The sequence below is a fragment of the Mobula birostris genome, chromosome 22, assembly GCF_030028105.1.
Source record: "Mobula birostris isolate sMobBir1 chromosome 22, sMobBir1.hap1, whole genome shotgun sequence".
In the NCBI taxonomy this organism is placed as follows: domain Eukaryota; kingdom Metazoa; phylum Chordata; class Chondrichthyes; order Myliobatiformes; family Myliobatidae; genus Mobula; species Mobula birostris.
Genome location: NC_092391.1, coordinates 22,996,564 through 23,023,963, shown reverse-complemented (window position 1 = coordinate 23,023,963; position 27,400 = coordinate 22,996,564). Strand labels below are relative to the sequence as shown.

General features: G+C 40.7%; 1 protein-coding gene across 5 annotated transcripts in view; it reads right to left on the bottom strand.

Annotated features, from left to right (window-relative positions):
- col27a1b (collagen, type XXVII, alpha 1b) overlaps positions 1-27,400 on the bottom strand; it is a 487,157-nt gene that overhangs the window by 189,753 nt on the left and 270,004 nt on the right. For all 5 annotated transcript variants that reach the window (XR_011882827.1, XM_072240297.1, XM_072240300.1 and 2 more), the window contains 7 exons: positions 26,015-26,068; positions 25,688-25,741; positions 23,566-23,610; positions 17,706-17,759; positions 15,723-15,767; positions 8,351-8,404; positions 6,706-6,759 (listed from right to left, as the gene is read on the bottom strand). Coding sequence is in view for 4 of the 5 variants with exons in the window: in XM_072240297.1 (XP_072096398.1) it covers positions 6,706-6,759; positions 8,351-8,404; positions 15,723-15,767; positions 17,706-17,759; positions 23,566-23,610; positions 25,688-25,741; positions 26,015-26,068 (360 nt within the window). In the remaining variant the exon portion in view is untranslated. The remainder of the gene's footprint in view (positions 1-6,705; positions 6,760-8,350; positions 8,405-15,722; positions 15,768-17,705; positions 17,760-23,565; positions 23,611-25,687; positions 25,742-26,014; positions 26,069-27,400) is intronic.

Here is a 27,400-nt window from a genome sequence, read left to right as displayed (position 1 = left end):
GATGAATAAATCACGGATGTAAACCTTACCTCTTTGTTATATATCATGTTTAAGAACAAGATCACATGATTGTCCTCCAACTGTAACTGCATGGACCTAACCACATCTTATAGAATAAAAGCAAATATTATGTTGTGTTTATTAGTGGCAGCAGTTCTCAGTTTTTTAAATGCCCATTTCAACAGCTTTGAGTTCGAGATTTTGGCTGTGCTGAAACAGTTCCAGTTTTGGCAGACACATATTGAATTCTAAAAGATTTTTATTCCTAATCTTAGCCCTTCCTTTTGGATTGGTTCCATGCAATTTATTGGACAAATGCTATGACCAGCAGATTAACTGTTACCTTGCTGGATAAATATCAGTTCTATGCATCAAGTATTGCTGAGCAGGTATCTTCCAACAGACTGTGTTATCAGGCACGTATCTGGCTTGGCTGGAAACACCCTTTAATCAACTAAACCATTCTTAAGTGAGATTTATTTATTATTAAATTATATAATTTTAATCTATCTTGGCCAGAAGACAAAACATAAAGCAGAAATTCATCATCACTGTTTTCTGGCTTTAAAACAGCAGTGTTTCAAAAAAAAATCACGAAATTCATTATGAGTAGATCCAAAACAGCACCAAAGGTCCTCTATTTCAAAAACACAGCATGTTATGTATCCAATTACCTACACTGATGACAACCTTCTTCATAACTTTAGCTCGAGCAAATATTTCTTAAAAGTTCACGGCACATTACAGTCATGACTTTTCTGGAGCGTGATGACTGAGATTGAATGCATTTTGCAATAAGGGGACAGATTTTGCAGAGTTCTCTCCAGGAAGAAGTGGAACCTACAAAAATCCAACAACTGTGTGCTCATCCTCCAATTTTCATAAGCAAATAGGATGCATGAAAAGAAATAACCAGGGAGGTATCTGAAAGGACATGAGAATCCATTATGAGTGTCTGTGATCTTGGGAGTCCTGCAGTCAAATACTCTTTCTAAAAACAGAAAGGACCAATGCAGCTGCAATCAATAAAGGTCATGTGATACAGACTGTTAAGAATCCTGAGGCAAGACTTTTAAAAGTTAGGGAGAGCCTGACATTGACTTTGAGAGCAGTGGAGCTACTTGCATTTGGTTACTAGGCAAATTTCAAGTGCAGTATGTGCTCTGAATTTCTCTTGAAGTCCATGTCATGGTCACCCTAATTCTCAGAACCCTAGCTTCAGGATCATTGTAGGTTGGCTCCAATGAGATTCACTACCACAGCAGTTTGATGCTCACAGCTTCAGTGCAAAAATCAAAATCTCCAGCAGATCTTTAATAAATGTGACCTTTACATTAATAATTCAAGGAGTCATTAGTGACACTTCAGAATCCCAACAGTGTAGGCAGTCATAGAAGGGAGTTATACCCTAGTGCCTTAAAGACACTGCCTTTGTCAATGAGTACTGTGTGATATATAATACCATCTGATGAATATTTGCAAGATTTTATTTGGAATTTGTCACCACTTAATTTTGCTGTCATCAGCTTCAGATGTGGTTGCTGGGATCTCAATTTGGATCAATCATTTTGAGGCTTCTGGCAGATAAACGTGCAACACTCTGACCACTACTGCAGGAAAATGTGCCTGACCACTAAATGATGCTCAGCTTCAGCCTTCATCATTGTTAAAAGCTCTTATATGAGAAATGGCCAATAGGTTGAAAATTTCATCAGTCAGAGTTTTTGGGTAGGACATTACAACTGACATCATATAGGTTAACAGGACCACAGGAAAACTGTACCAGATTACACAAAGCTCGAGTACCAGGAGGTCAGTCCTTATTAATGACGAAACTTATCCCACTTTGAACTCTGCACAAAACTGATGAATGATTTCAATCTGCACAATCCTTTATTTTGGATATGTAAACACATTTTAGCCTTAAGATTTGGATTTTAAGGTTTACTGCTTTCTTAGTTTCCAATTTTCTTTTCATAGTTTACTTTTCCGAGCAGAAAATACAGTAAAAGTACCCTGTAGCCAGTTGGAAAACCAGTACTGTGGCCTAAAAGAGCTCCTCTTTTCACTTCCCTGTGGGAAAATGTCTGGCTTCCAATCCTCACATCCCTATGGAAATAGACTTCATGTCTCTCTTGTCAGTAAATAGGCTACCATATGTGGAGAGTCACACATGACAGCTTATTCACTGACATCTCAGTATATTCGAATGTCACAATGCAAATTCAAAACTAACATCTTCAAAGCAAAAAGAGACTATTTCAAGTGGTTCTGCCTTTTAATTTTGAATACAGGGCAGATGACATGACCACGCATAATGTGGAAATGCAGTATATTTTAACAGTGATGCTTTTGATACATCACATCTGTGGTTTGTTAATAAATGATTAGCTTGTAAGATTAATTATGTCACTGGACTGACCTTTCACAGATAACAATGGAATTAAGACAAATTAGGAGAATGAATTGATACATTAAATCATTTCCCAATGTTAAGCTATAATTTGCAGGTTAAGATATAATTTCAGTGTTGGAAGAACCAACTGAGACCTAATGAGGAATACCAGGCTTTCAACCGAAAGTTTTGAAATCAAACCCCTGTTCGCCAGGTCCTTCTGACTCAGCTGGTTATTTGTGATCATTTATATTCACTTTGGCCACCAGATGGAGTATTTTATCACCAGGATGTAAGCTGTATAAAGCTGTCAAAAAACCCTTGCAAGACTATTCAGCTTTTGAGAGACAATTTTGCTAGTGAACTACATAAGTTGCTAGAAAATTCGAAATGCAGCGAGGTTCCACCTGAAATATGAATTGTTCCTTTATCTAGTCAATGCTGGTGATCTATTATATACTTAATTTTTAATCGGCATTTTCCCTTATAGTCAGAGAGCAACAGAATCACTGAGTGATCTGAAGCAGGAGGACAATATTTATTCCTTTGTGACTTGGGTAGAGCTACCAATTACTCCAGCTTCCTTACATTCTCCACAAGAGATTTGTAAATGCAGTCCATTCAAATGTTTATCCAATTCTCTTTTCAAAGTTATTCATGAAGCTTCTTCCATCACTGTTATCAGGCAGAGAGTTTCAGATCACAAGAGCTCATTTTGCAAGGTACAGTTCCTCAAAGCAATTTGATATGCCAATGAACTTAAACCAATGTCCTCTAGTCTACATTGGTACATTATTATTGTGTATATTTTATTCTGTAATTCCAGCTTCTTGAAATTCCAAACATAATTGACTTTGCCTGTTCATATGACTTTTCTGGTAAACCTCTTCTGTTCATCTCCAAAGCAGTAGAATTTCTAAAGCGCCGAGAGCCAAGATTTGAACACAATTGGCCTAAACTTATTTGTAGGTGGAAATTACGCCAGGGACCATCACCTATTGTGGTGCAGGGGTCAGTGCATCTCTGCCTTCTGTACCTACCCACTGAAATGCACAGATCAGAGGTGAGCTAAAGTTCAGATGCCAACACAGCTGATCTCCTGCTCCTTCTCTGAACTCACCAAAAAACAAACCCCCCGGCTGAAGAATGTCACTAGCTTAAAAAGGTGAGCAAAGTTATATGATTTGTTAATTCAAATTTTCAATTAATTTATTTTGAGCAATTTAAGGTTTTTTAAGTAAATGCAGATATTTTTAAATACATTTCTGGATTACTTAGTTCTATTTGAGCTGTTTAACTGCCTCTGATCTTCAGGGCTGATTAAAGATGATTTAAGAAATGTGGCTAAGTGGTTAAGGCATTCATCTAGTTACCTCAAGGTTGCTAGTTCGAACCTCAGTTGTGGCAGCGTGTTTGTGCCCTTGAGCAAGGCACTTAATCACACATTGCTCTAGTCTGTACGAGCAGTGGCACCCCACACAGACTTCCAATCTGCACCTTGTAAGGCATGAAAATGCCCAACACAGGCCTCTCATGGTCTGAGTTGACATTCCCTCCCTAAGAAAAGGTCCTGACAGCAACAACTGCCAGAAGCAACCACAAGGCATCTGGAGGTGGGATCTATCCCATGAGGTACAGTGTGCACCCATGGCCTCTCAGGATGGCCGTTGAATCAAGAGCTCCACGTCGAGTGATCCCACAGAGCTTCACTAAAATAACAGTCAGACAAGCATGGCAGGGTCAAGTGCGGGTTACGGACCAGAACATCCTTTGTATTATCCACTATTCCAGCTGAGGCACTGCCAGTGTTTTAAATGGTTTAGTATAATGTTTTTACTTTTGTTGTCTTTAGCTCGAATGAAAGAAGGAAGGAACCTGTGTGTTTTTCTCACAGACTTTTGACTTACCCTGCCACTATACAGTATGTCCCCAATTCTCTCTGCTCTCACTGCCATGTTTAAACTTCTTCCAGTAATGCAACCTTCCTCCCCCACCCTTCACCATTCCCCATTCCCTTTTCCGTCTCTCACCTTATCTCCTTACCCACCCATCACCTCCCTCTGGTGCTCGTCCCCCTTCCCTTTCTTCCATGGCCTTCTGTCCTCTCCTGTCAGATTCCCCCATCTCCAGCCCCGTATCTCTTTCACCAATCAGCTTCCCAGCTCTTTACTTCACCCTCCCCCTCTCAGTTTCACCCATCACCTTGAACTTCTTCCTCCCCCTCCCCCACCTTCTCACTCTGACGCCTCGTCTATTTTTCTCCAGTCCTGCCAAAGCATCTCAACCTGAAACACGGACTATACTCTTTTCCATAGATGCTGCCTGGCTTGCTGAGTTCCTCCAGCATTTTGTGTGTGTTGCTTGGATTAACTCATATTGTTCTCCTCATTCTTCCCAGAATACACCTCCCTTCCTGGCCTCTCTCCACTGGCTACCAGTACAGTTTAGAATTGATTTGCTCTCTTGTTTGTTTTTAAAGCCCTAAGTGGGCTGGCCCCCTCCTATATCGCCGACCTTCTAACCCTTTATTCTACTTCCAGGTCCCTCAGGTCAGCTGACTTGGGGCTCCTGGCCGTCCTGCGATCTAAATTTAAGTTTAGGGATGACCGCGCCTTTGCTGTTGTAGCCTCTAGACTGTGGAACAGAATTCCCCTCCCTATCAGATCTGCCCTCTCCATCGACTCTTTTAAGTCCAGGCTCAAAACTTGCCTTTATTCACTAGCGTTTGAATCTTCCTGATGTGGCTGATTTTTGGCTTGTGCCTAGGCTCATGTGTTGTTTATTTTGTGCCTATAAGCTGTGTGCCTTGTTGTTTATATCCGTGTTTCTTGTATTTGTGATTTTAGCTACCTGTTATGGTTTGTACAGCACTTTGGTCAACATGGGTTGTTTTTCAATGAGCTTTATAAATAAAACTTGACTTGACTTGACTTTGCCACGTCCCTACATATTTTACGAATTTTTTTTTGTTTTCTCTTACAGACTGTTATTTTTCTTTTCAACCTTACTGCGTTTCTAAAAATTTCAGGAAAATTACGTAAGAACTCTCCTTTTCTCAATGCTGCTGGGACACAAGCCTGATCAACCCTGGCTGGGTCAGCTGGACGAGAGTGTCTGATGTTGAAAACCTGAAATGCCCATTGACCTCAAGTTACATCACTGCTGAAATGTCAGCATCAAAATACAGATCATTTCTCTTGACTCATTGAAGTTTAAAGTGCATAACGAGTCGACATTTTCATGCCTAGTTTTAACCCTATTTATTAAAACCGAACAGACAATACTGGAAATATTGAACAATTCAATTCTCATCTGGGAAAGTCAGGACTAATGAGACATTAAATCTTTCTGTAGATGTCGTAATGGACCATTGTGTGTTTCCACCATCTCCTCTTTTATATCAGAATTACAGCATTGGAGGTATTTTCCTTTTGGATTCCTGATAATTAATAATTGCAGAACCTATGCATTTCAGAAGATGCATTTTAAAGAGTAGATATTATCCTTTATACACATTTATTTTGTAATCTATGGAAAAATCATGAAGCTAATTATCTCTCATCTGTTTTGTAATGTGGGGACTATGATCAGAGGCTCAGAAAACATGGGTTTTAAAATGACAGGGGGAGGAAATGAGCAACTGAGAGAGATAAAATGGGAGGAGAAAAAGAGGGTGAAATATCGAAAGATAGCAGGAGAAGGAAGATGAGGAATAAAGTGGAGGGGGAGGAGAGGAAGCAAAAGGAAAAGAGGAAGGAAAAGGAGCAGGGAAAGGAGAGAGAAATGGGAGGGGCGAGAACAAAAGGGGAGCGGAGAGCAAAGGAGATGGGAAAGTGGGGGCAGCACAGGTGGGCAGAGAATGGAGAAGGGGAAAGCAGAGGAGTGAGGATGGGAAGAAGTGAAAGTGAAGATAGAGAAGAAAAAGGGGAAGAGATGTATGAGTGGAACAGGTTGGTGAGGAGAGGGCAGTGAGGGGGCAAGAGGAGCAAAAGCGGTAGTGTATGTGAAAGATAATGGAGGGATAGGGGTAATGGAGAAGAAAAGGAGATGGGAGGGGAACTAGAAGGATGAACAAGGTGGATGGGATCAGATGTGGTAGAAGAAGGAAGGAGAAAATGGGAGGTGAAAGAAATCAGGAGAAAGGAGGGATAAAGAGGAGGAAGAAGTAAAAAGGGAGGCTTGAAAGAAAGGGAATGCAGAGGATTTGTGGAGACAGACTAAAGAGGTTCAGTATATATAGGAGTAGGAGTGCAAGGAGGGCAAGGGGCTATAAAGCGATGGGGGAGAGAGACAACAAATCCACTCCTTACCGTTGCCCCTTTAACTCCTGGAGGGCCCGGAGGACCTGTTTCACCACGGTCACCCTGCAGAAACAAGAGCAGGCACTGTTCAGTGGGAATTCCAGAACACAGTTTACACAATACTCCAACATTAGTGACCTCAGTAAGATGGGGCTGATCACCATCAGAGATCTAAGATATTTCAAAATGAGATGGAGCGAAGGCAAGGGGGCAAAGTAAAGACCAACTAGGAGAAGGAGATGAAATGTGATGGGAGGAGAAAGTCTACTGGTACATACTGCAAGTGTGAGTTTGGCATAACCCAAAACATCATTAAAATTGCACGAATTGTGTGAGAATCACATAAATCAATTCTATCTCTCTGTACAAATGCTGCTTTTTGATTTGTTTTTACTCCTTTAGTCTAAGAAGATAAGTATGATCAAACAGACTGCAGATGCTGGGAGTCTGGAGCAACACACAAAATGCTGGAGGAACTCAGTGGGTCAGGCAGCATCTGGAGGGAAATGAACAGCAGGTATTTCAGGCCAAAACCCATAAGACCATAAGGCAAAGGAGCAGAAGTTGGCCATTCAGCCCATCGAGTCTGCTCCGCCATTTTGTCATGAGCTAACCCCTCGTCATTACACTGAAAACTAGAAATATTCAGCAGCTTGAACAACAGCGATCGGGAAAAACAGATTTAATGTTTCGGGGATAATCCTTCATCATAACTGAGAAAGGTTGTATTCAAAAGTTATCAACCTGAAACACTTATTTTGCTTCTCTCCCTTACGTGATCAGATCTTTCAGAAATCTCTGCCTTTATTGGATAGTTACCGTAAGGTGAAGCAGCAATGTTGTAAATTGCTGAAGCATCAAAACAGCCCTGACAAGGACTGTTTTCCTTCAGGAACCCTGCTGCTTACCTCGTCTTCCTACACATTGATGACCTGCAATGTCTCTGGGGAACTGGCAAATGTCAATACATCCTGTCAATACCAGTAAGGACTTCTGGTGATGTAGCTGTCCCTGACTACTACATGGGAATGCCACGAGAGTGCTTGAATCTCCAGGAATAGACCCGTGACCTTTTGACTTTGAGGCAGGTCCTCTCCAGGTCAAGGCAGGTTCCATTCTTGGGAACTGTTTGTGGCCAGAACGGTTCAGAGCAGAAATGTGACCATGTATGCCTGAGAAGGTGCCTGCAGCGGACAAATCCAACCTGCCAGTCTCCCAAACACTCATCCATATGTATGGCCTGTACTCAAGTCAGGTAAGCTGGGGAGGACCTGTAGGTGGTTCTCCAAGCATGCCAACATGTAAACATGAGGAGAAAAGGAAAAGGGGGATATATCTGTGTTTACTGAATGAAGGTTTAAGGGAGAAATTTTATACAGTGTATAAACACTGGCAACAACTTATTGAGCCAAACGAGTACTTTCTGTTTTCTAATCCTCATACATACTCTCTAAATTACACCTTTTTCAAACGTTCTGATACACTGCTTCTTTTTACTTCAATCGCCTTCAGTTCCTCTCTTTGGTGACTTTTGTGTCTGCTTTCAGCCATTCCAGAATAAATTGCATCTTTGCCTCAATATGCCTGATATTTCTGATAGTTGCTATTATATTCCCAGAAAGAGGATCAATTGGTGAGTATCTGTTCTGTATACCTTTTCCCCAATCTTTCCAAGTTCTCCGATTGGTCCCATGAATCCTGGCTCACCCTGGTGAAAGAATAAAAAACAGAATATTTCTTTCACTTTGGAAGTCATAAAAATGATTAAATGTTGCAATTAATGACCAACTGAGCCAAGGATTAGACAAAGCAATAATTGTGCATGGATTCTGAAGCATTAATTAATCAGCTTTGCATCTAAGGCATCCGTTAGTCTTGCGAGACCATGGATCTGTGCCTGGAAAGTCTTCATTCTCCAGGGCGCAGGCCTGGGCAAGGTTGTATGGAAGACCAGCAGTTGCCCATGCTGCAAGTCTCCCCTCTCCACGACACCAATGTTGTCCAAGGGAAGGGCATTAGGACCCATACAGCTTGGCACCAGTGTCGTCGCAGAGCTATGTGTGATTAAGTGCCTTGCTCAAGGACACAACACGTTCCCTCGGCTGGGGCTCGAACTCACAACCTTCAGGTCGCTAGTCCAATGCCTTAACCACTTGGCCACGTGCCCACCATATGCTTTGCATATGGGCAGTAATTGTATCCACCTTATCCTGAGTTGGGCCATGTATCACAAAGTGCAGTGACAGTACAAAAAGTAATCATAAGAGATAGTCTTAGAAAATTGTGGTTGGAGGTGTGATATCCCATGGGATTGGCTGGAATGCCATTATTACTTTCTTTTGACTGAAAGGGATGGAGTGATGACTGCACACTTACTTTTTTTCCCAGCAAATTGCCCCAGCGTATCATTATCACCTTTATGGCAGATGATCAAGACATTACATTGTCCAATAATCCAATTCCTGCCCAAATGTATTGTAAATAACTGTGGCTTAGAGAATGCCCCAAACTATGCTGTAGCTTTAAAGCAGTTATGGGTTATCTTAACATAAAGATTGCGTAAAGAACGAGAAATTCACGGAACAGTGTTGCCCTGCTGAAGTTGACATTGTTGGTTGCTGTGTAACGTTTTGCATTGATGTGTTATAAGTTTGTGTAGTTTCCAACACATAGCCCAGCAAGTGCAACCTTCACAGCCAACTCACAAAGAGACATTCCTCTATACAAAGGTCACTCTTTTGACTATGGAGGAGTGATGCTGATAAATGAAGAGATGCCATATTGTTGGGAAAGCAATGGAAGGGGTTGGAGCTACCCAAATAAAAAAGTAGTTAAAGTCTCCTTTCCTTGAGAAATGGCTGACCTGTTTAACGTGGCGATGACAGTAAACAGTGAGATGTGGGCGAGATGGGAAGCACTAGTATTTGCAATTAGCCATGGCTTTCAACTATGAAACTCCTAGTTGGTGAAATTCACAATGAGCTCTTTGCCGTTTCAGAGACTAGTGATTGCTGCACGAATCTCACGATTTTTTTTATATAAAGGTAGCAGTCAGTGAAAGGAAATGTGGTCAATATTTACTGCAGTCTGGTTACTGAAATCTTGATAAGATGTCAGCGCATTTGATCGCGACGGCTTCTACAGGGTCAACCAAAGGTGTTATTGTCTTTTCAAAAAGTATTTTTTTTATGATCACAAGACTCTCCTGAACATGAAGAACTTAAAGTACCTCAGATCTACCCCATCAGTGAGTAGCCCGTTGGCAGAGAAAGTGAAGGAGGGGCGGATGGCGGGGGAACTGCGTGGCCTCAAGCTGTGGTGTCGCCTGTTTACAGCTGCCCAGGAGACAGTTGTTGGAGCTGGTGTGCTACTCTGGAGGTGGCATGGTGCAGTGTCCAAGCTGGAGTCGGTGCTGCCCCCCAGTGTTCGCTCAACAGAAAGCAAACTGCATTATATTCGACTGCAGACTGCTGCAACCTTCATGGACTCAGGATCTTGGACTATATCATTTTTGTGTTACAGTATTTTTACTGATATCTAAAATGCACTATATGTGCCTTGTGCTGTGTTCGGCTGTCTTGCACCTTGCTCCCAGCGGGTACACTGTACTCAGTTGTGAGAACCAGTAATGACCATAAGCAATCTTTAATCCTAGTCTCACCCCTGAACCTTGCATAATAACGTACTGTGATTTCTTTTTGTGAAATAACAAGAAAGGTAGTACTTTCCCCCAAAACATATTCAATGTCTGAATGCAGTGAAGAAAACATGTGCAGTGTGACCCCCGCTATTGTAAGCTATATGATTCACAGTGGCAAACAGCTGCATGCAGGTGAAACATTCAGTAAAGTACCTGAGCAACTTTGTCAATGTTCACAATTTGACCCAGAAATGATCACTTGCAGCATCTAAGATACACTATGTAAAATAACATAGGCAAATGGGCCCAGTTTTTCAATCATACAACACAAGAGCAGCGCCCTGCAGCCACCGTCGTCATGCTGCTAACAAGTACCCATTCTAAAGCATCACTTACAACACTTAAAAAAAATTGTTTCCTTGTTGGAACTAAATAGAATGAAGTTTTCACAAAAGCTTTTGTAGATGCACACTGAAATGCTGGTGTCTACTTCAGTAGCTGTGGTTAAAAAGTCCGATATTTCCAAGCAAGCCAGCACCCACATGGAAGTCCAGCTGATCATGTGGGCATATAGAATCCCATCAGATGTGCTGGCAAACCAGCCTGCTGACAAATTAAACCTTGTGTAGGTTCAGCAAAACTTTTCATTTCAAAGAACAGTGGAAGAGCTGTGAAAGAGGGGAATGTTTCCAATAGTTAGTGTTTCTTGATTAAGTCTCTTCTAATGCTTGTTTTTTTAAATTTATTGAGCAATTTATCATCTTAATTACCTGCTTAATTTTTTAACATATTTTGAATGTGCAACATTCAATTTGTTCCACAATTTTGACAACTGGTTCCAAGTATCTCAGTGGGTAGGCACCTCATAAATTAGATCTGAGCTGGCTTCTTCAAGGAAGCTTTTGCCAGCCGACTGTTCAGAGCAAAAGTATGGTTGGTGTGTGGGGAAAATAGTGTGCTACTCCAAGGGAATTCCCAGCCAGTGAAATGCAGTGAGTTACAGACTACCATGTGTATATGGAAATTAAGTGTTTTGGCTGGCATAACAACGGATTGGTGGCAGGGCAACTGTAATGGAGAGAAACACTGAATTTGGCCACAAATGCTTTTGGGAGCACAGGAAAGTATTAATAAACTATTGAGAATGCACAGAAAGTGCCCTGTCGATTAAAGAATCTGCAAAAGTCATGGGGGTCTTTAAAATGTATGCTTAACTTCACTCTTTCAGTTATAGTAGGAGATCCTTGACCTGAAATGTTGATTCTTTTTCTCTGCCGACTGATGCTTCTTGACGTGCTGAGTGTTTCCAGAATTTTCTATTTTTTTTGTTTCAGATTTTCAACATTTACTCATCTTTCTTAAAGGTTATGTTATAAAAAATGATGAAAGGTTGATTAAAATCTGATGGATTAGTCTCTGACTCATTCAAAGACTGATAGCAATACGCAATTCTTTAGCTTATCTCTGTAATATCTGAGTTGTGTTGGAAGTTCTATGCCCTTGAGGGGTAGCCTTCTGCTCTCGGATTTGTCTTAGATCCTCTTCATTTTTTAATGCAAACAAGATTAAAGAAACACAGCATGAGTAAAAGAAAATTGCAAACACTGGATATCTGAAACAAAACAGAAAAGACTGGAAGTACTAAGCGGGTCAAAAAGATGTTTAAGGGTCTTCCATCAGAACTGATAAAGTGAGCAGACGATCGTATTTTAATTGTACAGAGATAAGGAGGGTGGAAAGTACAAAGAGACTCTCTGTAATAGGGTGCACACCAAATCTGCCAAGGTAACAATTATCAGCATTTGCAGTCAAAATAGAAAAATGAAACAAACTGAAATACTGCCAAAACCATGGAGAGGGAGTGAACAGAGGTTCACTTGGTATTGTTAAATTCTACACTAAGTCTTAAATTATTCTAATGTTTGTTCATTTGTTATGTTCCGTGCCACATGATGTGGGCAATCATGGTCTTTCCATGATCATGATTGTTCTTGGCAAATTTTCTACAGAAGTGGCTTGCCATTGCCTTCTTCTGGGCAGTGTTTTTATAAGATGGGTGACGCTAGCTAATATCAATACTCTTCAGAGATTGTCTGCCCGGTGTCAGTGATCACATAACCAGGACTTGTGATATGCACCAGCTCTTAATACATCCATCTACCACTTGCTCTCATGGCTCCCCGTGACTCTGATCAGGGGGCAAAGCAGGTGCTAAACCTTACCCAAGGGTGACCTACTGACCAGCCCAAGGAAGGAGTGCCTTTCACCTCCTTACATACAGCCATATCTCCATCCTGTCATCCAGATGAAAAATTCTGAATCAGACTCAGGTTTAATGTCACTGACGTATGTCATGAAATTTGTTGTTTTGTGGCAGCAGTACAAAATAAAATGTATAAATTACACTAAGTATAAAAAACAGAAAATTAATTAAGTAGTGTAAAAAGACTGAGGTAGTGCATTCAGAAATTTGATCCTGAACCATTGAGTGTGTCTCTTCAGGCACTACTGATGGTAGCAATGGGAAGAAGCCATGTCCTGGATGATGGATGCTGCCTTTCTGAGGTATCTCCTTTTGAAGGTGTCCTCGATGCTGGGGTGGCTAGTGCCCATGATGAAGCTTGCAGGGTGCACAACTTTCTGCAGCTTTTTCCAGATCGTGTGCAGGTGGGGTGCTGTTCCACGAATTTAAACTGGATATTGTTGGAGCAACACAGGTCAGGGTGAGAGCAGGATAGAAAACTCAAGCGAGTAGAGGTTGGAAGTTCAAAGTCGTCTTTGTGAACTGAATGGGGATATTCCGTAAAGAAAGCTATCACTTAATTTGTATTTGGTTTCTCCAGTATAGAGGAGGCAATATCATGATCATTACTGTGAATCAAAATATGCTTTGTCTTCTCACCTTTACAGTTCTTTTGAATGGTCCTTAACCAAAAATGCCATCTATTTTTCTGCCTATTGATGCTGCAAAGTCTGATGTATACTACATAATTCTTTTATTTTTGTTACTGAGAAAGAAATTTTTAACAGAAAGCATGGTCAGTATTGCCACACTGAAAACAATATTTAAACTAATGGTGGTGAACTCAAACGAATGTTTGCAAGAGGCAGGAGTTGTTTGGGATGGACTTGTTCCCACAAACCTCATCCTGCTAACACCCAGCACTAGTAAAGTCCTACTGTGGGTATCAGAATGCCGGATAAACAGAGTCTGGCAAAAGTCCTAAAGCACATTTGAACCAACAATTGGCTTCTTAGGAAATGCGGGTATCTTGTGGTAAGAATTTTATTCAGAAGAGAGAAAAAACAGTTGGATCTGACCAAGTTGATATTTCATCTTTTCTGAAGTGCGGTGTAATGGGATGGAAAGACATTAATGCTGTTTCGCACTGGAACCATGGGTCGGTTGATACATTATCTTTTGTCACAGTAAAATAGAAGGATGTGACATAGAAAGACCAAACGTTGCAGCATTACGGACTATTTAGTCTACAATTGTCTTTTTAAAATTCAATCCAGCTAGCCCCACTCCTCTCATTCCTGCAGTACCTTTTCCTTATTAACTAGGAATTAATTTCAAGCTATCTAGGTAACCCTCTTAGACACATGCACAGCACCAAAATGTGTCTTGCATTCCTCAATACAGGCGATCCCTGGGTTACGAACCGCAGACACATGGACTCCCCTACATCTGAAGGCGCTTTTAAATTCAGAAGTCCAACATATTGACACACTTTCATTCCAATAAACAGCAATACTAGTTCCCTTCTTTGTTTACTCATTGTTCTTTCTTGCTAGTCTTATGTACTTTTGATACTATTCATTACAATACTGTGGAGCTGTGATCACCACGTTGAGTAATTTTATGCATTTTAACTTACGGACAGAGTCAACTCATGTAGGTCTGTAAAAATCAAATCTGTTCATTATTCATGGGATGGGTAACTGTGACTCCCTGAACATGATGCTGATTTACTAGGAATTCAGTCTTTTCTTACACATTTTTACAAATGATGGGGATGATGGAAATATTGTCACTTAAAACTCGAAAGTTTGTTGACTGAAGTTTATTTATTTATTTTTGAGAGAGCACGGAATAGGTCATTCTGCCCAGCAACCCCCCAGTTTAATCCTAGCCTAATCACGGGACAATTTACAATGACCAATTAACTTCCCAATCAGTATGTGGGAGGAAACCAGAGCACCTGGAGGAAACCCACACAGACACGGAGAGAATGTTACAAACTCCTCAGAGGCAGCGGCGGGAAGCTGATCATTCACACTTCACTTGAGAATTATGGCCGCTCACCAGTTCACATTGACTTGATGCAAGCAATCAGATGACACATCTACAATTGCCTCACGTTCCAAAGGTGCCCACGATAACCAGTGGATGATTCTGCCTATGAATCCCATTCTCCCTCTCCTGACAACAGGCTGCTTGCCGCCTCTTTGAGGCCACCTGTATTTTTATATTGTGCCCGTGCTTCTGATACTTCAGAGATGACAGCAACATGTGAAAGGAAATGCTGAGCATACAATCAGGGCTCCAGCTTCACTCTCCTGGCTCCTTTTGAAAGATTTAACATAATTCGAAAACTCTGCGTATTTAAATTAGAGAAAAATGTACAGAAGAGATAGGATGAAAGTAGAAGATATCCTGTCCGCACACATCCAGTCTGGATATAAGCTTGGTGCTTTATCAACAATGACCAACTTCCCAACTATGCGGTGCAAACAACTTTGCATTGAATCATAATTTAGGAGTATTCCAATATAGCAAAGCACTTCAGTTTTGCTGTCATTAAAATGCAATCCAAACATAATTAAAAAAACCCTGAATTGAACTAATACATTCTCTAGCAATCTGTACTTTTATTGGGCTGCACTCCGAATAATGCCAGCTGAGCACATTCCAATTATCTTTCATGCATTAAGAGTTTATATTTGGTTTGATAATGTGTTTCATGTGGACAATGTTTTTAAATGGTGCAGTGGTAAAAAACTGAACATTTTTAAGATACAAAGCAACACACACACAATTGGGTCCTGCGGACGCGATAGGGTCTTTCAAGAGGCTCCTGGATAGGTACATGGAGCTTAGAAAAATAGAGGGCTATGGGTAACCCGGGGTAATTTCTAAAGTAAGTACATGTTCGGCACAGCATTGTGGGCCGAAGGGCCTACATCGTGCTGTAGGTTTTCTGTGTTTCTATGTTTCTACACACAAAATGCTGGAGGAACTCAGCAACTATGCAAAAGAGTAAACAGTCGATGTTTTGGGCTGAGACTCTTCTTCAGATATAAGCTAGATAAGTATTAATCAAAATGCAGCAAGATGCAATGAATCCCTGTTAGAAAATGAAATGAGAAAGCTAATCAGTACCTGCTCTCCAATTTTCCCAACTCTTCCAAGATCGCCCGGTTCACCCTTTGGGTTAGGGATAGGGGAGAAAGCAATCAAAATCTCAGCAAGTGAAGTCTCACTCCAACAAATATGAAAAGTTAAAGATTGTCCTGAAATGTTACACAATTCTTCAAAGTCTGGCATTTCTTTTAAATCAGAGAAAAATAAATTTTCAATGTGAATAATACACTTCCAGGGTTAGTGGTAGACTGAACAGCCTACCTTGATGTCATACATTTGCCTCAAAATTGATGTCACATGTTTAAAGTCATCAAACATCAATATTCAGCTTCATTTACTGTAAATACAACTGCCTTTTTCAGAATCTATGCAATCCATTAAAATAGTTTGCAGGCTGGAGTAAAAATCACCCGAAAGATTGTCAAATATATAAAGGGGCAATACTGAAATGAAATTATTTCATCATCCACATTCAGACATTATAGTAAAATGATGTTATATTAACTCCTCCTTCCACAAGTTCCACTTCTATTGCAGTACACTTACATTGAATAAAGAATACACACACAAGATGCAGTTCTTCATCACCAGTCACCAGTAAACAGAGGAATTTCAAACTAAACTTCGCAGTCACCAAAGTGTTGACAGGAGCAGGTCAACTGTGGAAATAAAGCTTAAGAAGATGCTAAACTCTCCTTCTGGAATTTGAGGATCTAATTCTTTATTTTTTTGCAGCAGCACATGCTCTACCACGATCAGACTGGGCACTGTGCAATGAGATGATTATATTTGTAAGACTGTAAGATGACAGTCGTTGTTCCTTTCCACACCTTGAGGTGCATTGGCAGCAACCTTGTTGTTTCTTTAGCAGTTATGCCTTTTTTTTTAAAGTGAGGCCAAGATGCTAACTTGATGCTCAACTCAGCACAGATGGAAAGCATGTAAGGAGCCGGCCGGATTCGAACCCAGGACCACTCGCCTCAAAGTCTGGAGCAGATGGTACTACATCACCAGCCGGCTACGTAAGACAATAGGACAGACTTTAATTCAAGTTAATAGGAACTCAAAAATACCTTCTTCCCTCTCAGCCCCAACCTCCTGCCTTCTCCCCATATCCCTTCATGCCCTGATCAATCAAGAAACTATCAACCTCTGCCTTAAATATACATAAAGACTTGGCCTCCACAGCCGCCTGTGACAAAGAATTCCACAGATTCACCACTCTCTGGCTAAAGAAAGATCCCAGGCAATTAAATATAACTTTACTGCATAATTCCTGCCTTAGTGGGATATGATAAAATGGATCAACAACTTGCTGATTTATTATTTAGCTAATTAACTCGAGATGAATCTAAATAGTGCTAAGTTTGGTTCATTTTGATCTAAGTTTGGTTTAAACCAGGATCAGGTTCATAAAACTTTATTTTTTAAAAAAATTCTACTTAGTGAAACAGTGCAGAGCAGGTTCTTCTCTGAACCCAGCAACCCCCCGATAAACCCAATTAACCCTAACCTAATCACGGGACAATTTACAATGATCGACCTACCAAGTACATCTTTGCACTGTGGGAGGAGGGGGAAACCCATGCATTCTACAGGGAGTACGTACAGAGACTCCGTACAGAAAGGCACCGGAATTGAATCCAAACTTTGGAATGCCCAAGCGTGGTGCTAGCTGCTGCACTACCATGGCACCCATTTAGAGATGTTGGGAAAGCGCTGGATTTTTAGCCAGAATCATATGTACAGGTTGTCTGTAACAGGACAATTTACTTACAGAAATAATTACTAAAGCTGAAGTTGCATTTGTACCATCAGCTTAAGTTAGTGAACTATAAAATAAAGGTGATCTTGAACTGTTTAAGGAAATAATTCTTCAGATTGACAAACGCATTTCGGATTTTACTGCCTAGTTGTAATTCTAGTTAAAGCCACCAAAGTTGAAGCACAAAGAAGCAGAAGAAATAGGATCCACGTTGCCATATCCACCTATTTCTTTACCTTGGGACCATCAGGTCCTGGTTTGCCTGGAAATCCTCTCCTCCCAGGACGTCCCTACAATAGTACACAGAAGAAATTAATGCCACATGTTAGAATGATGGTTCAGTTACAAAACTTATTCAGACCAATTTAAAATTCCATTTGTTAGTTGGGGGCTACTTTACAAAGCACGTTGGTTATGGCCCCTGAAACTGGTGGGACTTGTTCAACTGGAATGCAGTCCACCAGATTATGTGTGGGAAGAGTACAGGGAGCTCTTGTTCAAATTCCTTATAGATGTTCCAGGTGGGTGAAACTCTCCACCATTATCGGACATTAAGCAGATCACGGGACAGACATTTTCGCCAGCTCACCTATGCTGTTCTGACACAATATAGCTGTTGAACTTTTCTGGGCTTGGTGATTGCAGGACCTCAAGATTTATTTAATATTAGTCACACTTAATTATTGATAGGTATGATATTTACAAGTGCTCATCAAACATTAAGGCACCCACATACCGAACTGGTGTATCGGTGAGACACAACCTAGATTGGGAGACTGTTTCACCAAGCTCCTACGCTCCATCTGCCAGAGAAAGAGGGATTTTGCAATGGCCACCGATTTTAATTTCACTTCCCATTCCGATATGTCTATCCATGGCCTCCTCCAGTGTCGCAACAAGGCCATGCTCAGGTTGGAGGAGTAACACTTTATATTCCATCTGGGTAGCCTCCAATCCAATGACATGAACATCAAGTTCTTGAACTTCTGTTAATGCTCCCCCCTCCCCATTCCCCATTTCCATTTCCCTCTTTCATCTTATCTCCTTGTCTGCTCATCGCCTCCCTCTGGTGCTCCTCCTCCTCCCCCTTTTTCTTTCTTTCATGGCTTTCTGTCCTCTCCTATTAGATCCCTCCTTCTCCAGCCCTGTATCTCATTCACCAATCAACTTCCCAGCCCTCTGTTCCATGATCTGCTTAATGTCCGATAATGGTGGAGAATTTCACCCACCTGGGACATCTATAAGGAATTTGAACAAGAGCTCCCTGTACTCTTCCCACCCCTCTTCTCCTCCCGGTTTCACTTATCACCTTGTGTTTTGCTCCATTTCACTCCCCCTACCCTTTTACTTGGACTCCTCATCTTTTTTCTCCAGTCCTGCTGAAGGGTCTTGGCCCAAAATGTCAACTGTACTCTGTTCCTGGCCTGCTGAGTTCCTCCAGCATTTTGTGTGTGTTATCCAAATACTGAAGTTCTTTTAGCCAATTAGAAATAAGAATAGAAATATTTGCAAACTGTTTTTCACTGGTTTCAGGTCAATCAGTACTTAAACCAATTGTAAGGCCTCCAGTGACGACTAAAATCAGTACACCTAGTGCAGACCACAGAGAAATATCGCGGATACCTTCCTGTCCTCTGTTTTCACTAGCCTATCAAAAGAAGCGTTTACTTAAATACGTCAGTAAAATTCCAGTCCGTTTAAGATTTGGGTTAGCCCCGAGTTGAAGAGTTGGCATTATTCTGTAAAATGTCATCACTGATATGGAATGTTGCATTTATTGGGTTAGCACCTAGGTCTATGGGTTTGAAAGTTATTCAAACTTCTGGGATGGAAGCCTCTTCCCTCTTTACCTTACAGGTTCCATGCAAAATAAGTCTGTTCAGTGACAAGCCAGATGTTAGAAGTACAGATTTGCTTAACGAAGCTGGCAATACCTCAACACAAACTGGCGCAGAAGTCAACCACAAGAGTGGAGATAGGAGGACTGGATAATTCGTGCAGTCTTTCTGAATTGGTGCTCAGGTCATGTGTAGGCAGCTTAAGGGGAGTTTTCCTATGAATCAGTGGGGTTGTACCAACTTTGTTATTGACTTTCATTACCTAACAAATAAAAACATTCCATTCCCATCCAGAAATTTACTTACTGGCTCGACACACAAATAAGATTAACACCTAGATTTTAGTTTTCATCAAGCAGTAAAGGCTTTCATCCACCTCCTATTGTAAACACAATTAAATCAGAAAAATGCAGGCACTGCATCCTTGAATTTCTTATCAATGACTGAGTTACATTAGGGATGTGATTCATCCATTCTGTAAGCAGGACACTGTTATTCAATCTGTTAATCAAGAGACCACATTCAAAAGATGTGATCTGTTACAAATCTGTGTTTGGCATGCAGCACTTCATGTTTTACCATTTACTTACCATTCCAGAATCACTTAATAGCCATCAGCTTAGCTGATCTGAATGTTAATTCTAAAACTCATCTATCAAATTGGTCACATTAGAACTCTTGGTTCAGAAAACTTTCCAAAGTCTTGCACAGTCCCTCTTTTCCATAGTTTGCTCCCTCTAAATCTTGTCTGCTTCCTGCATTCTCAGTAATATTGCCGGTTGTTCGGTCTGCAAAGTTCACTCAGTTTGGACTTCAAATTACCCCTAACAAATTTTAAGTTTTGATTCCCACACTTTCTTCTCCAAAATTTAGCTCAATGTTTCTGTACTTCATTTTAATCAGTCGGATCCATTCATGTCACTCAGGATCACTGATTTTTTTTCCCTTAAATCGAGCTCCTCTTTTCCCCTAAAATTCCAGCTCAGCATTCCTTTTTTTTTCAAATTGCATGCAAAATTCACTCTTTCCAATCACTCAGAATTCCCATTTAACCCTTACCAGCATAATTTCCCCCAGATCACATTTTCTACTTTCTCCTTCAAGTTTTGCTTAGGACTCACTTCTATATGCTTTACCCATAACTTATGCATACTGTCTTCTCAGAGCATAGAACATAGATCAGTACAGCACAGAGAGAGGCCATTCTGCCCATGATGTTGTGCCAAACCAGCTAAAAAATAAATCAAAAACTCCCAAATACTACTCCCTTCTACCTACACCATGTCCATATCGCTCCATTTTCCTTACACCCACGTGCTTATCCAAATATCTCTTAAAAGCCTCGACCACCATACCAGGCAGCGCATTCCAGGCATCCACCACTCTCTAAATAAAAACCTTACCCCTCACCCCCCCGCCCCCCCCCCCCCCCCACCTACACTGCATGCTCTCTGGCACTACATATTTCAATCCTGGGAAACAGATACTCTCCGTCCACTATCACTGCCTCTCTTAATCTTCAGTGCACATTTCTTCCAGTTTCTTATTTTTTGGCTTCAAATCCATTCAATCTTCATTCCCATGCCTGCAGATTTTACACAGATTTTATTCATCTACCTTTTTCAACCCTCATATCCTCAGATTATCCACAACATTCAGCCAGTTGCACTTTTCACTGAATCAGTTAATGGCCAATTACTAAAACAACATCTTTTAAAGTGGTTATAGGTCCAATTAACAGACTTAATTATTCAACTAATTAAATGAATTAAACTGAAATATTGTAGGAATGAGATAATCAGAACTACAAACGGCATAAAAATTGTTACATTCAGAATATTACAACTGTGGAATATTTAAGGTCTTGAACCTTGAATACATACGACTAGGGATATAAAGGCTTGTTGTAACCAACTCTCAGTGCTGTAGGGTGGTTGCTTATATATCATGCATCAATATTTGTACTTGCTTGTACTCAAATCTTATTTTCTGGATTCTTAGAAGTTTTAAAAAGTGTTGCCAATAGTCAATCAACAGTGAGATATTAGTGTATTCCTTTTCTTTGGTGTGTGCGTCTGCATGTGCATGCATCCGTGATGATGTCTTTTTCATGGCTTTTTTTTTTACAAGGCGCGGAGCAAGAGAGAGACTGTGTGGCGCGCCACTCCTCATACAGACACTTTCGCAGTATTTTCCCCTTTATTTTATGAGGTCGAGTCGCGATCTCGACACTCAACCCCGCACGAATGGGAAGTGTACCCGGGGGCGGACCCGACTAGTTTCGAACCCAGGAACCTCCGCTCGCGGGTCTGGCACCAATGTCGTTGTGCCACCAGTCGGCCCAGTAGTAGTTATTCCATTATACACACACTGAAAAAACGGAACTTGTACGGTTTGATAAAAAGACTGAACATGTATGGTTTGATGAAAAGACTTAGATTGTATGGTTTGATGAAAAGACTGAGCTCCTTTGGTTTGATGAAAAGACTGAGCTTGTATGGTTTCATGAAAAGACTGAACTTGTATAGTTTCATGAAAAGACTGAACTTGTACAGTTTGAAATTGAAGATTTACTTCATCTTATTTATTTTATTTTTTCTACTTAGAGATACAGCACAGAATAAGCTCTTCTGGCTCAATGAGCCACACCATCCAGCAACTCACCTTTTTAATCCTAGCCCAATGACAGGACGATTTTTAATGACCGATTAACCTACTAACTGGTATGTCTTTGGACTATGGGAAGAAACCCATGCGGACATGGGGAAAATGTACAGGTGGCGCTGCAATTGAACTTCAATGCCCCGAGCTGTAATTATATCTTGCTAATCACTACTTGACCGTGGTGCCCATTATAATCAGTTCTATTAAATGATTGTGGAATGGTTTATAAATGGTATGACTTTGAAGAGCTGCACACTGGACAGATTTGTAACAGATCAATCATTCAAAGGTGGCAACTCTGCCATTAATTCATGTTCTCCCACTGAAAAATACATCAAATTGGTGCCACCATTGCATTACAAGAGTAGCTTAAATGGTATTTTTACAATAATGGAGTGGATGTTTTGCTAACAAGACTAAATCTTATATCCCTAACTGACCTTGAGAATTGTTGTAACCACTACAGAACCCCTGTGACAGTATTTCAAGGATGTTATTGGATACAAATCCAGTACTGATGAAGGAATGAGATGTTTTACAAGAATAATGTATGATTTGTGGGGGAAATTACAAAAGTGCCATTCCTCTGCATTTTCAGGCCCTGTACGTCTTTGTGATTGAGGTTGTGTAGTTATGAGGTCCTAGCAAAGTAGCCTTCTCAGAGATCTACAATGCGCTTCCTCCATACTCAGACCACGGTGCATTGGTAGATGAGAAAGTCAATGTCTTCGGTAATGGATGGGAAGAAAGTCAAGTGAGGTACTTTGTCTTAGGTAGTGACAAACTCCTTGATTATAGCTGGAGTGCACTCACTTAATGGAGAGCATTCCATCGCCTGCCTGTTCAACACCACTGGGAGTCAGGTAACAAAAATAGCTCACTGCAGTATATTCAGTCTCTGCCAAATAGCAGCTCCAATGGCCACATTAATTTTAAGGCTGGTCCAATTAAGTTTCTTGTCAATGATTTTGGTTGCCCGGGATGTAGATGATATTGCCTCAACGTTGTAATATGACTTAGAGTCAAGGCTGGGTAATTCAATTCACTCTTGTTAGGGATGGCGATGGCCTATGGCTGCTCTAGCATGGAGGTTCCTTTCTACTTATAAGCCCACTTCTGAGGGTTGTCCAGATAAGCACAGGCTTCCGTATTTTCTGAAATCATGCAAACAGAATTGAACATTGTCCAATCATCAGTGATCATCTCATTTTCTCATCTTATTACGGAAGGAAGGTCTCTGAAAGAGCAGCTTCTGTTGGTTGGTTAGGATATTGCCCTGAGGACCTCTTGTAATGATTCTCAAGGCTGAGACATCCACAGTAGTCATCCTAGGGGTGAGGTATCACTTAAGCCAGCGGAGTTTTTCCTTTGACTCCCAGTGATCATTTCTTTAATGCCGTACTTGACGAAATCTGTCCTGAAGTCATGGACAGTTGATATGAGCTTATGAGTCTGTCTGCTTCTTTAATTCTATCTAGCTCTTTTCTTCAAGAAGTAAAAATAATTATAAAATTAAACTTTCCCGAAACATAACTTATGACGCTTCTCCCGCGTTTGCATTAACAGTAATGAATGCTTAAAATTTTGAACATACCTCAGGGCCTGGATTTCCCACTGGTCCACTTGGTCCTTCATCACCCTTTAATAAACCATTTAAAAAACATATATCAATAAATAAAATGTATCATTTATTAGAAGCCTGAGCATTCTTACTTCCACAGACTGTTTGTACTTGCCAATCTAATTTCAATTAATGGATTACGAGCACTTTTACCTCCTTATTGCCTTTGGGATGAATCAAGTAGAAAATTATGCTCATAAACAGGGAAAAATTCTTGTTAGTCTGGGGTTTTGTTTGGACATTCAACTATAAATGTTACTTTCAGTGAAACAATTACAAGATTCCACTTTATTTCTGATGAAGTTTTATGTTGTTCATTAGTTCTGCAGGCAGAAACTATTGTCTGGATATGTTTACCCTAAAAGTTATACATAGATCTCTTGTTAACTTGTTTTTGATTAATTATCTAATCCTTATTCATCCCATAACATTGTTGAGAAGATCTTTGAAAAGATATTGCACTGAACAATAATGACACGTCAGCATTACATTAGACCATCAGTGATGGTTACGGGAATAGGCTATTCAGATCTTCAAGCCTCCCCTGCTATTCATCAAGATCAGGACTGATCTTCCAGGTCAGTGCCATTTTCTGGATTATCCCAAAATCGTTTGATTCCAAATAGTGCCTAGAAATCTGTCAGTCTCTGATTTAATGGCATATAACCACTGAGCTTTCCCAGTTATCCGGGTACTAAAGGTTCATCATGGTCTAAGTGAAGAATTATCTCTCATTTTAAACCTAAAAGGTTCACTCATGCTCTGAGTGAAGAATTAACCCTCAACTTAGTTCCAAACAGCCTATCCCCTTATTCTCAAATTATGCCCCTTGAACCTAGACTCCTCAGCCAGGGAAAACATTCTATTTGTATCTTATTTTTCAAGCCTTTAAGAATCTTGCAATCTCATTTTGTAACCCTCTTACCCTTAACTGGGAAAATATTGTCCAATTCTATTCAATCCCTCTCTTACAGCAAATTGGAATTTAGCAAGATGCTGCTGCGCTCCCTCCATAGCAGAGGCAAACTTCCTTGGATACAGAGACTGAAGTTGCACAAAACGCTTCAAGTACAGTCTCACCAAGTGCCTGTATGATTGTTACAAGACTTTCTTAGTCTTATAATCAAACTTTCACATAATAAAATTTAATGTACAGTTTGCCCTATTGATCGTAGGAAAGCAGCATCTATCATCAGAGATACCCTCCACTTGGACCACACTCTCTTCTTGCCACTGCCATCAGGTAGAAGGTACAAGAGCCACAGGACTCCCATCACCAGGTTTAAGAACAGTCACTACCCTTCAACCATCAGGCTTTTGAATAAAAGTGGATAACTACACTCACCTGCACATGGATGTCATGTTCTTGAATTAGTTGAACACTGAAGTACAAATTATTAACATACATTTAAAAAAACTAAACTGGATTGTATTCATTGGTAGAATGTCCTAACTCACTCCATTGAGATGTTCCCACAACCAATGACCTCACTTTTAAGGACTCTATCTCATGTTCTCATTATTTATTGCTATTTATTTATGTTTGCATCTGCATAGTTTGTAGTCTTCTGCACTCTACTTGATCTTGCATTGATCCTGTTATAGTTACTATTCTATAGATTTGCTGAGTATGCCCACAGGAAAATGAATCTCAGGGTTGTATATGGTGACATATACGTACTTTGATAGCTTATTACACCTGCTTGTTTGCCTCTAGGTCCCTTTGACTGTCAGCACTACCCAAGCTTTCATCATTTGTCAAATACTAGAATACTGCTTTTCAGTAAGTGTGCCAAGGTGGACGCCTCACACTTTTTCCACATTATGTTCCATCAACCATCTTGTCCTCTCATTCAGCTTGAATTCAACCCTTCAGAGTCTCTTGACATCCTCCTCCATACAATCCCACTTAGTTTGGGTTTCTAACTTCTATCGTCAGTGAACTTGGAAATATGACATTTCATCTCGCAGTCAAATTATGGATATAGATTGTGAGTAGATGGAGCCCTGTGGTATCCAACTAATCAAAACCGGTCAGAAGGATCCAATAATTCTTTTTCTTTTCTTACTGAAGTACTTTTCTCTCAGGACTTACCTCTCGACCAGCCAGGCCCTGCGGTCCAGGTAGACCTCGTGCTCCAGGTTTTCCCTATATAAGAAAATTAAGTAGTTAAATGTAGTTCAGTTTTGACTACTGCAGCTATAAAGTGCCGAGTTTTATTTGTGGTCACCAAGTTTTATTTGTGATAACCTTCCAACTTGTGGTTACTAAGGAAAATCTTTCAGCAATTGTTACTTTTTAAGATAGTATGAATAAAATATATAATCATGATTAATCAAATCTGGTCAGTTTTTTTGAAAGATAACCAAATTATGTATCTAATTCTTTGCCTGAAGTGGAAAGCCATACATGTCTGCTCACCTTTTGGCCTTCTGGACCATTTTGCCCTGGTGGTCCAATATCTCCTGGAAAACCCTTCAAGATAAAATAGATGATGTGAATAGAACACAGAACATAGAAAAGTACAGCACAGTACAGGCCCTTCGGCCCACAATGTTGTGCCGACCCTCAAACCCTGCCTCCCATATAAGCCCCCACCTTAAGTTCCTCCATATACCTGTCTAGTAGTCTCTTAAACTTCACTAGTTTATCTGCCTCCACCACTGACTCAGGCAGTGCATTCCATGCACTAGCCACTCGCTGAGTAAAAAACCTTCCTCTAATATCCCCCTTGAACTTCCCACCCCTTACCTTAAAGCCATGTCCTCTTGTATTGAGCAGTGGTACCCTGGGGAAGAGGCTCTGGCTATCCACTCTATCTATTCCTCTTATTATCTTGTACACCTCTATCATGTCTCCTCTCATCCTTCTTCTCTCCAAAGAGTAAAGTCTTAGCTCCCTTAATCTCTGATCATAATGCATACTCTCTAAACCAGGCAGCATCCTGGTAAATCTCCCCTGTACCCTTTCCAATGCTTCCACATCCTTCCTCTAGTGAGGCGACCAGAACTGGAAACAGTACTCCAAGTGTGGCCTAACCAGAGTTTTATAGAGCTGCATCATTACATCGCGACTCTTAAACTCTATCCCTCGACTTATAAAAGCTAACACCCCATAAGCTTTCTTAACTACCCTATCCACCTGTGAGGCAATTTTCAGGGATCTGTGGACATGTACCCTGAGATCCCTCTGCTCCTCCACACTACCAAGTATCCTGCCATTTACTTTGTACTCTGCCTTGGAGTTTGTCCTTCCAAGGTGTACCACCTCACACTTCTCCGGGTTGAACTCCATCTGCCACTTCTCAGCCCTCTTCGGCATCCTATCAATGTCTCTCTGCAATCTTTGAGAATCCTCTACACTATCTGAAACACCACCAACCTTTGTGTCGTCTGCAAACTTGCCAACCCACCCTTCTACCCCCACATCCAGGTTGTTAATAAAAATCATGAAAAATAGAGGTCCCAGAACAGATCCTTGTGGGACACCACTAGTCACAATCCTCCAATTTGAATGTACTCCCTCCACCACCACCCTCTGCCTTCTGCAGGTAAGCCAATTCTGAATAGACAACCTACAAGTGTAACAGATGATGGTCAAGTGCTGCTGGCATAGGCAGTGGCTCACCCATAGTCACCTCAGAACCTATTTCATCCAAGGGTAAATGTTGCTGATATAATACATTTAAAAATGAAGCACGTTTTAAAAAAAAAGCAAAACAAGAAAAAAAGACAAATATTAAATAAAACTGAAATAATAAAAATAAGGAATTTATTGTCCTCATTCCTCTTTTGACCACATCCCTAC